The 15,536-nt window shown below is 35.4% G+C and overlaps 1 protein-coding gene across 1 annotated transcript; it reads right to left on the reverse strand.

The window, feature by feature from the left end:
* Window positions 1-4,708: 4,708 nt before the first annotated feature.
* On the reverse strand, window positions 4,709-8,094 carry LOC132285812 (putative calcium-transporting ATPase 13, plasma membrane-type). The gene has a single exon (XM_059788039.1). It carries the CDS (start codon window positions 7,978-7,980, stop codon window positions 4,909-4,911), a length of 3,072 nt encoding a protein of 1,023 aa, XP_059644022.1. The 5' UTR covers window positions 7,981-8,094; the 3' UTR covers window positions 4,709-4,908.
* Window positions 8,095-15,536: the final 7,442 nt, after the last annotated feature.

Genomic DNA, 15,536 nt, shown 5'->3' on the forward strand with positions numbered 1-15,536 from the left:
TCTTGTCCCCCTCAACCCTAGACATGCACAGCAAGTACTCAATTTTCAGGCCGTACAGTAATATCAGTTTTCTGGGTCCGCACTCCGCACTGTCAAGGAGCTTTCGAACGGTGGTACAATTACTTTCTCTCTCTATTTTGTATATGTATATGTGTATATACACACATTCATGTGGGTCTCTTTGCGCACACACTTAAAACATTGATTCTGCCATTTCCTTTTGTTAATTGCTCATTTGTTTAACACAAGTGTCACTTTATTAATCGCTTTTATTTTATTTTTTTCAAGTGCTGTTGGCTGAATAAGGTATTGTTCTTTATAATGAAATATTGTTTTGCAGCTTTCCAAAAAATATTGTTTCGATAGTATTCAATTCTTTTAATTTATTATAAATTTAAAAAAAAAAATTTTCTGTTTCTTGTCATGATAAAAAAATAAAAAAATTCTTTTAATTTATTGTGAATTGGGTTTTACTTATCAAAAAAAAAAAAAAAAAAAATTGTGTTTGCTTGTTTGTTTTTATTTTTTTCAACTTGAAGTTGCATAATTAACATTTGAACATGACTTCTCTCTGGAAAATATATTTATATGAAGGTAGGGAAAAACCACTAAGCTGATATGGATTGAAAGATCAAATATGTGCAACTTTTTTAGGGTGGGAAAAAAATTGAATTTACTGTCAAACAGAATATGTGAATGTGACCATTGGTTTATACAATTGAATTCTTGAAGTTACATGGGATATCCTGCTATGAGAAATTAATTAAGTTTGGTAAAAGACACATCAATGCCCCGAACAAGAAGTTTATTTTTCAAGCTATATCTATAGAAACGAATCCGTTCGTTGTGAAACTTACAAGTGATCCCCCAAATGTTTGAAAAAATAAAGATAAGTTCTAGAATGACAAAGGAAGCTGGAGTAAATGAAGTTATAGAACTGGGTCCAATAATCTGAAAGCTGTTACTTATCCAATAATTTGAGCTATTATAGAATAATGGTGAAGCAAATAGCTATAGAACCTGGCTCTTTGGCAACAAGGGATATTTCCTATACTATCTGATTTGTTCATGGTTAAAGCACGCAAAACAATATGTAATTAGTTCCAATTGTGTTATATGTTTTTCTTTATATGGAACTATGAAGAAATTAATTTTTGAATTTATTATAGTGTTATGGGCATTTGAATGTGGTTGACTTCAATGTTTGTGTGGTTTCATGCTGATTGATGGGAGTCTTAAATCAAAGCTTAGGGTCAAGCACGGGCTGCAGCTGCTACTGTGTAATTTGAATTAGAATAAATATTCTAACTTCTAGATTGATGGTTCATTAAGTTTAGATGTGTTGATAATACAAGTACTTAAGTTACACCATCTTTGATAGTTTTATATTTTCGGACGAGTTGTTCATAACAAATAATAATTCACGTGCAGCCCCGCAAGTGTGGATCATCCATGTGTGGTGATAGTCAATGCGAACGTATGTTAGGCTCCCTTGGAGGGAAGTTTGACTACACATAAGGGATCATGTTGATAACATAATTACTTAACATCCTTTAGTTGCTTAAGCTTTTAGAATATTAGATGTTGACATGATATTAAAGCAGGAAGAGCTTGAGTTCAAATCTTATCGCCTTAATTGTAATCTAAGAAGCATGGATACAATACGACACGGAGACATTGATACGTTAAATTTTTAAAAAGTAAGACACGGATACAGCTTGGACACGACTAATATAAATATATATATATATATATCTATATCTATTGAGTATAGAATTTTAATTCATTTATACTAAAGTTATACATGTTAGAAGACGAAACTAATTCGAATATAAAAATAATAATTATATTGCATATCATATTATTCGCCTATCTTGTCAATATAGTTATGTTTTTGTTCATTATAGTGACGTGTTTAATGTCATTTTTTAAAAGAAAAAGAGGTTTGACACCTTGATGTATGTTCATAATATTGTCTTCAGGCTGTCATGTGTTTGTTTTATATAATATATGTGTTGGTCAAGTGTCTGAAATGTGTTCAAGTGTTTGAGATGTGTTGGTGAAGTGTTCAAGATTTGTTGACCAACTGTCCAAAATAATAAAAAATATTTTTAAATTTTGGACACGATCATGAAGTGTCGGACGCATGTCTAGGAGTGTCCATTAGTGTCGGGGTCCAACATGGTGTTGGACACAAACAAGGCACCTTGTAGAAGTGTATGTGTTTCTTATATTGTAATTCATGCACATCTTGGCTCACTTCTGGAGAAGTTTGGCCACATGTAACAAGACATTTTAATGATATAAATACTTGAGTTAAATCCATTCTAGCATCTTAAGTTTTTAAATGAGTTGATCTTCAAAAAGATAAATCTGAAATAAAATGAAGTCATAATGGAAGATGTAGGGTAATTGTTGTTAATGTGGTTTGTACTACTGTTGCACCAATTTACATAAGCTTCTTTCTCTATGAAACCTTATAAACACAATAGTTTACTGGCTTCAACCATTAAATGCTTTTACATGATGATTTTGTTATTATATGTTGGATGCTACTCTAGCACTTGAGTGCAATGTGTCTACACGGGCACCAGACTCCACATCCATGTCTTTTGTGTCTATGTGAATGGTGCAATCAATAAGGCGGCGTATTCCGGGGTCATCCTAGCCCTTGGATGTGGTGGGGCCTATCACCACATCCATGATCCAAGGGCTGCCAGTGCCCCAGGGTACCATACCCCCAGGGTATTCAGTACTTTCTCGAGGAGGAGATGTACCTCTTGTTGCTGTAATGCGAGCTTCTTTGTTGTTCAACATCACCACTCTTTCTTCTCTACATAAGCAATGGACTGCTGAGTTACTTATCAAAATAAAAAATAAAAAAATTATGAGTTTTCATATCTTGTATTGCACCCTTCTTTTAATAATATAATAATATTCGTAATATATATATGAGTTTGACGCAACTAAATTTCATAGGAACTCAGAAATGCAGGGAAACTTAGAAGCTCCAAAAATAGAAGGGAACGATACAAAATCTGGCAAAAATAAGATGCCATATAACATGCATTATATATATCTATAGTTGATTCTAGGGAATTCTTTCTTGGGCACTCTGTCAGCATTGACAATATGTACCCCTGTTTATACACCATAATTTTCAAATCAATTTTTTTAGATCGTAACCATTTTTTGAAGCATTTTTTTTTTTTTTTTAATTTTTCGTTCAGTTTAATGTTGTTATTATTACTTTTGCCATACCAACTAATTTGGGCTATTGCAGGGAAAGAACAACACTAATTGATTCAAATGAATGCAAGGAGGGTTGAACATCTGAACCCTGAACAGTTTGCAGCTATATATATATATAAATCTATATATATTATTTTGGCAAGTAACTCAGACACTGTGGATGCCCCTATGGGATTTGAACCCTCAACCTCCACTTTGAGAAGTAGAGGAGATACCACTGGACTACATCCCTTGGTGGTAACAGTTTGCAGCTATGCTTGCTTAAAATTATGATTGTGAAAACAAAAGAACTAGCTTACTCATTTACCAAAAATAAATAACTAAATAAAATATAAGAACTAGCCTACTCAAATTTGGAGTCGTTGAAGCCAAAATCTGAAAGGGAATATGATTTTATGTAGCATAGTATCAATTTTAGAGGCTATATAATGCAGAATAATAAAATGCGTTTAACCGAATACAACACCTTATGACGCTTCTCTGGTTTTACAACCTCTTGGATCAGGAGTATGGCTAGAAGATTATGCAGCATGCTTTGTCCTATCATTGATGGTATTTTTGACTGTACTCTTTGTAATTACGATGCTTTCTTCGGTCTTTTAAGTGTTTGTATATTTTGATTTTCTAGCTATTGTTTCCAATTTTGCACATATATATTCCCTTTTGTTTAAGCAAATTGAAGGAAGAATGATGATCTTGTTGTATTAAGGTACGCTGGGGCTTGAAGCCCTCCCCTCCTCTTTGAGGACAGGGAGGTTATACCATTGGGCTAGAGGCCCTTTGGTAATCAGTTGAATTATTAGGCTCACCATTAGTCTATTCGGTAAAGAAGCAAGGAATAGACCTTTTAAATTACTACATATGACATTGAAAATGAAATTTTCTCGTGGGAACATAGAAAATTGGTTCTGGAAATTTTAGATAGTACATCCATTATGACCCACATTATTAGCTCTGGCTAATATTTTTGCATAAAGAATGAAGGATGATGTAGACAGTTGCCCAGCCTATTCTAGGTATCCCTTTTGTTAAGAGAGATCATCTACGTGTAAAGTAATTTTAAACTTCTAGAAATATGCATCATCGTCTATAAAAAAGAGTGAGGGAGGGAGGGATTGGTTTTGGAAAATCCTGTATTTATCAACGTACTAAGCAGACTATATCTATTTAATCCTTCACATGAATTTCAAATAAATGTGTAGGATAATTTCACTATTTAGTTCCTTATTATACTAATATTTTTCCTCTGTGGATTTCTTTTTAGTTTGGAGGAACCATGTAGATTTAAAAGATAAAAAAAATGAAAAATCATGGGAAATGATGGACCCTTCTATTGTCTGCGAAATCACTTCAACATTGATGTCCTGTAGAACTTGCATTATAAATTGTTAACATGAGATAGTTAACTCCTCACGTGTTTTTGAAATATCAAGACACTGAAGCAAGAAAATTAATAAAAAGGAAATTGCTTCTCAGAGAAAGCTTCTATTCAAGTGCTAAAGATGTATTATCATTTAGCTTGATCAATATTTAAAGAACTGAAATTTGGAAAACGCGCAAGTGCAACTATTCATAGACCGAGGAAACCAGAAACTTTAAAGCAGTAAAGATTGTCTACTGAATTTTGATGCTGACATCTGATCATGGTTGTTTGTTTCAGGATGCAGAAGCTCTATATGTTGGAAGGCTGAGAAAGTGTTCGCTGGAGACTGGAATGTACTTGACGGCCCAACCAATCGGCCATGAAAATGCACCAATTCCAATGCATGCACCCCATTGACCCCAATTCAGCTTCTCTGTATTAGCAAACCTCTTAAGAAGCTCCACCATAACCACTTGAAGAACTACTGTCATCCCAACAATCCCTAGAAATAGTTTGTTCTTCAGTATTCCCTTAAATACGTTCTTCTTCTCCAGCTTCCTTGCATTAAACTCATTAAAAACTTGGCAGAGAACAAAACTATTGAAAATGAGGGTGTCCTTAACCCTATCGGTCACATGAAAGATAGAGCTTCCCTTGAACTCTAAGATCAGTAGAACAGTGACTTGATACAATGCCTGAGCAATTAAGTTCCTCCACATGACTCTTGTTATAAGTGGTTCAGTTCGACCGACAGGTGGCTTTTTCATGAGATCATTTGTGGGTTGCTCAGTGGCCAAGGCTAAAGCCCCCAAAGTATCCATTATGAGATTCACCCACAACAGCTGGACTGCAGTAAGTGGGACTTCACCAGATGATAGTGCAGCAACGAAGTTGATGACTAGGGCAGCGACATTGACTGTGAGTTGAAATTGGATGAACTTTTGAATGTTGTTGTACACGCACCTGCCCCACCTCAGAACCGTCACCAAAGTGGAGAAATTATCATCCAAGATGATTATATCTGAGCTCTCTTTTGCCACTTCTGTGCCTTGGATCCCCATGGAGAGCCCAATATCTGCTTCTTTGAGGGCAGGTGCATCGTTGTTTCCATCGCCTGTGACTGCTACCACATGCCCTTTCTGCTTCAAACACTGCACCATCAGAAGCTTGTCAAACGGGGATGATCTGGCCATTACACGGATAGACTCGACCTTTAACATTCTCTCTTCTTGTGAGTAATTTCTGAAATTTACACCTTCTACTACTGCATCATTTGAATCTTCATAGGGTTTGAGAATACCACATTCAATAGCTATAGCTTTTGCAGTGAACATATTGTCTCCAGTGATCATTTTGATGTCAATTCCAGCATCCCTGCATGACTGTACTGCTGCTCCAACACCTGGCCGGCATGGGTCCTTCAAACCCACCAGCCCCAATAATGTCAGTCCTCTTTCTTCGAGCTTTCCATTGCCCTGTAAACTTTCTGCTGCGACCTTTTTGCATGCAAAAGCGATGCATCGCAGGCTTTTAGCTGCCATGTCTTTAATAATTGTTTCAAACTGCACTCTCTCTGAATCATCCATTGCCAAGATCATCCCACTTTTTACGTAATAATTTGAGCACATTGCCAGAATCATCTCCGCAGCTCCCTTCCAGTGTGTATGAATTGTCTTTCCACCTTTTCTACTCACCAGCACTCCACTTCGTTTCTTCTCTGAATTGAAAGCTTCTACATGGAGAATTTCATTAACTTGCTTTAGCTCATCAAGATCCATATTCAAATCAAACACGGCCCAAGAGAGAATGGCAGTCTCAGTTGGACTACCAGAAATTTCAGGAGTTGATGTAGATACTGGTCTATACACTTCTCCTGTTGTATTTAAACCAATACCTTCTTGTAGCAATTCAAGAAAATTAGGGGCGAGTTCTGATGATGATGTCTCCTTCAGTTCCTCTTTTCCCTGCCAAAATTCAGTGACTTTCATCTGATTTAATGTAAGCGTGCCTGTTTTGTCTGTGCAGATTGTTGTAGCTGAACCCATCGTCTCACAGGCAGAGAGCTTCCTGACCATGGCGTTGTCAGCCATCATTTTCTTCATCGAATAAGCCAGAGTCAAAGTAACAGCCAAAGGCAAACCCTCTGGGATTGCCACCACAACTATTGTCACTGCTGCAGCAATGATACGCACCATGGCATTCATGATCTCATCAGCTTTGGTCTTGCTGCCATTGAATTCCCGGTGCCCGCTTTGGTCTTTTGTGTGTCCTGTGAAGTAACGAATCAGCAAGACCGCGAGAACGAGAAAAGCCACCAACAAACCAATCTTCCCAATGTAAGAAGTCAGCTTGTTGAGGCGGGCTTGCAATGGTGTCTGCTCATCCAAGTCACCGCTGATGGAGCTCATCATCTGGCCCCACGCCGTGTTCATACCTACTGCAGTGACAAGCATGTGACCATAGCCATCTGTCACCTTTGTTCCAGAAAGCAGAAACGGATTCGCAGCCTCATTGACTTCAACGTGATCACTTTCACCTGTCATGCTAGATTCGTCCACCTTCAACGAGTGACCATCCAAGAACAATCCGTCTGCAGGAATCTGATCACCAATGTTCAAGCACACAATGTCACCCACCACAACTTCAAAGACCGATATGGGTTGTCGCCGTCCATCTCTCACCACTTCCACTTTGATGTCACTGCTCTCCTCTGACAGCTCCTCAAACTGTCTGTTCTGCTTGAAGTTACTGATAGCAGAGACTGCAACAACCAACACAACAGCAACAATGATGCTCCCTCCGTCGTACCAGCCTTCCTCGAGGCCATGCTGCTTAATTCCAAAGCCAAGAGAGAGAACTGCACATACCAGAAGTATGATGATTGTTGCATCTTTGAATGCTTCAAGCACAAAACTGATGAAGCTTTTCGCAGGAGGCTTCTTGTATGTGTTGGAACCGAACACATCGATTCTGTGCTTGGTATCATCATTGCTGCCACTGATACCGAACTTCTGGTCCGTTTCAAGAACGGCTGCAACTTCTTTCACCCCTCCATATTGTTGGAGACCATCAATGTCTCTCTCTTTAACCAGGTTGGCGAGTGCCTTCCGGTCGATGGCAAGAAAGGGTACATGATCATCGCTATTGTCGTCATCATTGATGGGTTGAATATCAATTGCAACGTAGGGTGGGCTATGAATGATACTGTTGAGAAATCGGGTGTTCTTGAGAACCTTCTTGGACAAAGCAACTATGAAATATGTGGCTCTGAAAGCCAATCTTAATCGGTTGTGGGGTCTGACAATGGAGCAATGTTTGTCCTTGAACATGATTGTATGAAGTTGTTGAGAAGAGTTATGTGGCATGAAAGGTGAAGAAGAACAAGAGCAAGATGTGGAGGAAAGGCTGAATAGAGAGGAGGAGAGAGTCTAGAGTGAGTTGTTTTTTGGTGGTACGTATGATTAGAGAAAAGGTTTGTAATTTTGTATGTTATGTAACTGAGTTATTTTGGTTTGCTTTATATAGGAGCTTTAATTAGAAACGCGTTTTTATGAAATTTCACTGTAGCTTCTTTTGTGGACTTGGAAAACAACTTTTTTTTGTAAAGGAACAAGAATACATCACTTTCTTCTTATCACAGGCAAGTCGCCTTAGGATTCCCAGTTTGGCAAACATGTGTAATTGCTAGGTAAGTGCAATGCAAGTGGTAACCAAGTCACATGATCCTTCTCAGCGGATGCGCTTTCATGTTTTGCACGCGCTCTCATTCTTATTCCCAAAATTGTCCAACAAGAAAATGAAATTATTCCATTTTGATTTCCATTTCCATAGCATTAAAATCCCCGATGTATCAAATTAAATTTATTTCCTAATATGGGATTTGCAATTATGCCTTTTCCTACATGATTATCCAATGAATAATTGAATTTTCGCAACAAAGTAAGACTTTTAAAGTTTTTTTTTTTTGGATGGTAAAACAAACACACAACACTTTTGTTGCCCACGCCAGGGCTCGACCCCCTCCCCTCTTCTTTGAAGAGGGAGAGATTATACCATTGGACCAAAGACCCTTTGGTGTAAGACTTTTAAAGTTGTGAGCTTCTTAGTTGATTCATTTGGCTTGGAATTTTTCTTCTTTATATATTCGTTCCATATTTATTTCCTGATTCTCTTATTAATTATTATTATTATTATATCAGAACCTGATTCTCTTACTTTATTTGTTGATTGTTTGATTTCTCGACTTATTTTTTCTGATCATATATTACACATGTAGATATAGATTCTTGAATATAACGAAAACGAGTAAGCACTTATTCTTTGCCCTCTTGAATGATGAGAACGTTGTGGAATCCATTTCAGACAAGCAAGAGTGCCTTGCACTCCTTGTTGATGGCCATAGTGGGGTTCATTATCTGAAATGGTTGGTAAATTCGGAAAGGTTTGCCAAGTAAGTTTTACAACTTTTTAACCCAAGCGTAATCCAATATGACTTTTTAGTGTTGTGTTTGGTGCGCTGTAATAGAATAGAATGAAATGAAATAGAATATAAGTGGGAATAGAACAGAATATGAAATGATAATAACTATTTTAGTGTTTAGTTGGATCAATTTAAAATTTAGAATGGAATGAATTTCAAATTGAATTATCTAAAATACCCTTCTTAGTGAAAAATAAATTATATTAACCAAAATAATATTATTGATTATTCTATAATGGCATGGTGGTGGATAGTGATGGCGGAGGTGGAAAGCCGTAGTGGTGTTGGTGGAAGGCAGTGATAGTGACGGTGGTAGTGGTGGAAGGCATCAGTGGTGTAGATGATGATGATGAAAGGTGGTGGTGGTGGGGTGGTGATAGCAGTGGTAATGAAAGGCAGTGGAGGTGACAATGGTGGTAGAAGGTAGTAGAGGTGGCGGTAGTACTAGTGGAAGACGATGGCGATGGTGGAAGTCGGTGATGGTGGAAATGGTGGTGGAGGTGGAGGTGGCGGTGGCAGTGATGGTGGAAGTCGGCGACCGTTGTGGTGGTGGAAACTCTAGCAATCTCAGTGACGCATATATATATTTTTTCTTATTTCATTTTACTTGATAGTTGGTACTAATTAACTCTTATTCTTATCGACACTCTTGCCACCATTCTTTCTAAATCTATTATGAAAGAAATGGCTCACTATTTAATTTTAATTCCTCCCCTTGAGGAGACGCAGAAGTCCAAGTAAAGAAATTGTTTTTGTTTTGAAAGTTAAACCAATTACGCATACACCATGTTTTTACCGAAGTTTGAACTCCCGATCTTTTTTTTTTTTTAAAAAGAAGGGATAATATATCTTACTTTCACCGAAGTTCGAACTCCCAACCTTTATTTTTTGAAAAAGAAGGGATAATAGAGCTGGACCAATTGATCCTTTGGTCAAGTAAAGAAACTTCCTTGCACTTTGGGAGAACAATTTAGGTGGAGCAGCGACATGAAATTTGAGCCTGACTAGCGAAAAAGACAAAGGAAGAAACAGTTCACACAAATTCTCTAGAAGAGGTCATTAATATATATTTTGAGCATGACTGTTCAGGAAGAAATTCATAGCAATGGACATTCCAAATTTTTAGAACTAAGGAATCAGAATTTCACAAATGAGGGGAGATATTTTCAAGAACCAAATTTATTAGAGGAAAAACAGTGTATGTCAAATTATAGTTAAAAAACACAAGATCATGAGCTTCAGTGAGGTGTAATTAGAATTACATCAACCTCAAAAAATAAAGGTAGCATTTGAGAGTCAATTATACAGAATGAAAATCTATTAATGTAAAACAATATTTCATAGCATGTGTTTAAATAATTTTCCACTTAAGGCAAGGCTCACATACATAAAAAAAAAATAATAACTAATTATGGTATTATACTTACAAAGTAAAGGATATTTAAGTCATTTTAATCATTTTTTTAAGTCAATATAGAGTTAAAGAAGGGTAACAATGTCTTTTTATATGTAAAAAGTGGCCTGATACATTTGAAAAGTAAGTTTTGGAGTGTTAGCGAAAAACTAACTAAACATTTGTAATGTAATTTTTGAGAGATATTTCAATGCGATATTTGACCGAAATTAAAAAGGTGTTAGTAAAATTAATTCTTCTTTTAGAATTAACGCGAATGAATTATGTTATTTTAATCCGTCAAACTCTTATTAAAGTTTTATACTAAACCACATAAAGCGGGAATAGGAGTAAGAGCGAATTTGAGAGCGAAAGTCTGAGAATGATAGAATTAAATAATGAATAGTGATTGAGAATTTGAACAAGAGCACGCGTGGAGCGTGAAAGTGAAAATGATTAAAATATAAGAATGACATTTATTAAAAAAAATTGTGTAATTTAGGTCCCACTTAGTTAGGTGATGCTCATATTTCATGCTTTGTCGTGTTAGTAGACTAAAAAGTCTAAAAGATGTAACTAGTACTATAAATAAAGAGTACTAATATCAAGAAAGCCTAGATCATTCACACTGGTCAAGGAAAACCTAGCAAGTACCTACCAGTAGTATAAAAGATGTAACTAGTACCATAAATAAAGAGTACTAATATCAAGAAAGCCTAGATCATTCACACTGGTCAAGGAAAACCTAGCAAGTACCTACCAGTAGTATTATTAGCTAAGAAGATAAAGATTGATTTACGTCATGCAATGAACTATATTTCTCCTGCAATGTTTTGATGCTTGTAATTCGACTCTTATTGCGTGGTGGCAATTTCTTAAGAGGTACATGACTACCAACTTCAAAAATATATAGTATAATGTGATGAGCGGCTCGATGTAAATCCGAGTCTTACACAAAAAATAAAAAATAATCTTTTCATATCATAATATATAATATATTAATTATTATATAATAATTAATTAAAAAATAACCTTTTTATTTTTTGAGATGCAATATAACCTGATTTAGAAAGCCCCCAATTTAATATTGTTACAAATTCTTCAATAAAAGAAAAATGTATTCAAATTTAGATTCGAGATTAATGAATATTGAGTCAAGAAGAAAAAAAATTGTAAAATTGTAATGAAAGAAGACTGAGAAGGGAGATGACTTGTAACTTGTAAGTAACTTGTTGAGTTTGTTGGAAGAGGAGAAATCAGAATTCAAAATGAACGTGATGATTAAGAATAATAAAAAATAAATAAATAAAAAATAAAAATCTAGAAAAAGAGAATATGGAAAGTTTCTTTACTTTCCCATACAACGGCTAAATATTTATTGTACTACAACTTCCCGAAAAAATATTAAATATATAATAAAATATTAAAGAGATATTTTAGGAGACAAAGAAATAAAATATTAATGAGATATTTTAGGAGATAAAAAAAAAAAGAGATATTTTAGGAGATAAATAATTTCTCTATTGGTTAAAGTTTAATGAAAGACGTGAATGATGATAAGGAGAAAAGAAAAAAAGAAGAAGTTATTTTACCAGATAAATTTTTTAAAATTAGCGTTCAATAAGGAAACAATTACAATATATCATATGCTTGGCAAGTATAATATTTTGGAGCATTTTTATTAGTCGGGGCCTTAGGCGACCGTCTAACTCGCCTAGCGGTCGAGCCGCCCCTTATAATATTAAAGTTTAAGCCACATTAAAAATAAAGTAAAGTAAGTGTATGTGTTTTGTCAAGATAAAAGTAAAAATAAAAATTCTTACAGCATATAAAGTAAGCTCAACAAAACCAGATTTAAAAGAAAAAAAAAAAGAAAAAAGGTGACCCTTTAGAAAAGAATCACCACTAAAGGAGAGAGGGGTAAGAGAGTGTTGTGACATGTCCAAATGAGAGAAAAAGTAAGATAAGTTTGCTTGATTCTTACTCCATCCAAATGTTAATTTTATACTGAAGACAAATTAACATCTAGATTCATGTACTTGGATTTTCTTTAATTTATTACATTAACTTAACTCTTAAAATTAAAGTCTTTGCTTATCAAGACTTGCTTGGCATCAGATGTTTTATTTCATTTTAGAGTACGCGTCTCCGACATATTAATAAGATTGCTTTATTGCGATTTTGAAGTTTGGAATTTGAAATAGAAAACACTTCTCTACAATGGATGATAAGACTATATAAATTAATTTGACTCTTCTTATACTCTATAATGACACAAACCTCGTACATTGAGCAAACCGTTTTATCGTATTCTGTAACTAATGATTTGTGAGTTCATTTAGTTTGAGTATAATCATTAAATATCCAAGTGTTTTTCAAAAAAAAAATAATAATAAAGAATTATCACTAATTTCTTTTCTTCTTTTTCTAATTATTATCCGAACGAGAACTAGAATGGTTAATATCGTATTACTTTGCTTAATCCGAAAGTAAATGTGAACTCAATGCTTCGTGATTCATGCCGAGTACAACAGCAAAGAAGTATATTAAAGGGACAAGTGAAGGAAAATTGAAAAGCTAGAGTGGGATCCTCATGCTAATGCATGCATGCATCACACTCATTGCAGCAGTAGATTTTATGTAGACTATAAATTTATAATAAACAAACTGATGTGCGAGTTCATTTAGTTTGAGGATAATGACTAAATATCTAACTTTAAAAAAAATAAATAAATAAGAATTATTACTAATTTATTTTCTTCTTTTTCTTACTATTATATGAAGGAAAATTAGAACACTCAACCTTACATATGATTATTATCATATTACTTAGTCCAAAAGTAAACGTGAACTCAATGCTTGGTTATCCATGCTGAGTACAACAGCAACAGGTCCAAGAAAAGGTTTAAATCACCAGAAGAAAAGAATTATTAAACCCACCTTTTTAAAAAAAGAAGGTCGAGGATTTGAATCTCGTGGAGGTATAGGTGTGAATTTGTGCACTTAACCTTTTCAAAAATATGAATGAAAGAGAGAAAAGAAAATGGAATTCATAATTAAATTTGAATTCTTGAAAAAGTATTCTCTAACTAGCTTTAGAATGCAATCTGATGGCGACGCTGAAATTAAAACTTTAGAATAGATGATTACTTAAACTTCTATCTATCACCCCTCGTTATTAACTATAAATTAACTGTGTATGTAAGAATTTAGTTTGTATGATTGTCATACCTATATAAAGAGATATATTTCTAACTCCTTTCCTTAGAAAAATTCTTCAATTCGATCGACAATGTTACGACAAATCACAGCAAAGCATACAATCGTGATATTACGAAAATATGCAATAAACAATACTAAAAACCATGCACACGTCACATGGAACACAAAAATTTAAATGACTTATAAACTTCGTCCAAAATAAATATGATTTTTTTAAAGGTGTGTAAAATTGTATTTTCTTAAACTGTCCATTCTCTGAACGTAGATTTTTATAAACTGTCCATCTCTTATCACAGCCCCACGATTATTAATCTTGGCAGCCTCAAACCACAGCGGAAAGTTCCATTCACGTGCTTCAACAGTTAGAGTGATCATGATGATTTCCTACCACTAGTTCAGTCTCACTGGAGCAAACATTGTGAAGGACATCTAATGTTCAAGTTGTGTCCAAGCTGAAAAGCCTCAAGCAGCCACTGAAATCTAATTTTGCAAGACAACTTTCCACCTTTCAGAAGGAGGTCCATAGTGCCAAAGCAGACCTCTCTACTTGCCAACTAGCCCTTGACAATGCACCTGATAACCAGCCATTGAGAGACCAAGAGAAACAACTTCTTGAAACCTACACATCACTCAAACTCACTGATGAACAAATTTGCAGGCAGAAGTCTAGAATTCAATGGCTGAAGGGAGGGGACTCAAATACTTCCTTCTTCTATAAATCTATTGCTTCCAGATGCAACAGAAACAAAATTGTTTCCATTACCACACCTACTGGCACTCTTCTTGAATCTGAAACAACCATGCATCAAAAATAAAATTGTTTCCCACTTCCATGAGTTACTTGGGAGGATTCCACACCATTGCATTGGGCTGGAGTACCTTCAATCCTTCATACAGCCTTCTGTTTCTGCAACATTCATTGAATCACTCTGTTCCATACCTTCTGATGCTGAGATAAAGCATTGCATGTTCTCTCTCAGTTGTGACAAGGCACCAGGGCCTGATGGTTACAATACACACTTCTTCAAGAAGACTTGGGCAGTAATTGGAGAGGATGTTACAAGGAAAATTAGTCAATTCTTCTCTACTGGGAAGTTACTCAAAGAGGCCAACAATACCTACATATCACTCGTCCCTAAAGTTCCAAACCCTTCCACTACAAGCGACTTCAGACCAATCTCATGCTGCTCCACCATTTATAAGTGCATATCCAAGCTCCTTGCAAACAAACTTAAACCTACCCTTCCCCTAATCATAGACCAAGCCCAATCAACCTTTATCCTTAGAAGACAGATTGATGATAGTATTCTACTGGCTCAGGAGCTTCTGAACAGGTATCATAGGCATACAACCTCTCCAATATGTGCTCTAAAAATAGACCTCAAAAAAGCCTTTGACTCAGTGTCTTGGGACTTTCTCTTCCAATCTATGATGCTGATGGGATTCCTGCAAGTGTTTATCAGATGTGTTAGAACTTGTGTCACCACACCTTCCTTTACCATATCAATAAATGGTGAACTCAATGGTTTCTTTAACAGTGTCAAAGGGTTGAGGCAAGGTAACCCCTTGTCACCATTGATAAGCACTGAAAAGTGCGCATTTAAACCCCTTAATCTTGAGTGTTCTAGGACATTATTCTATCTTCATTCTCCATTTTAGTCTAATTTCATGTTATTATCCTTTTCAGGCACTTATCCCCAAAATAAGTCAAATCAACTGAATTAAAGAATTAGAAGAAGCAATCTAAAGTCTAGTGGAAGAAGGAGCAAAGTGGAAGTAAAGTGGTAAAAAATTCCTCTTCGATTAATCAAACCAAGCTATGATTG

This window comes from Cornus florida, unplaced genomic scaffold, assembly GCF_030987335.1.
Source record: "Cornus florida cultivar Cherokee Brave unplaced genomic scaffold, ASM3098733v1 CherokeeBrave_3.0.0_Hap2_Chr11, whole genome shotgun sequence".
Taxonomy (NCBI): domain Eukaryota; kingdom Viridiplantae; phylum Streptophyta; class Magnoliopsida; order Cornales; family Cornaceae; genus Cornus; species Cornus florida.

Excerpts from the sequence above, each read along its gene's own strand:
- LOC132285812 (XM_059788039.1), bottom strand. The coding sequence starts at position 7,980 with ATGCCACATAACTCTTCTCAACAACTTCATACAATCATGTTCAAGGAC.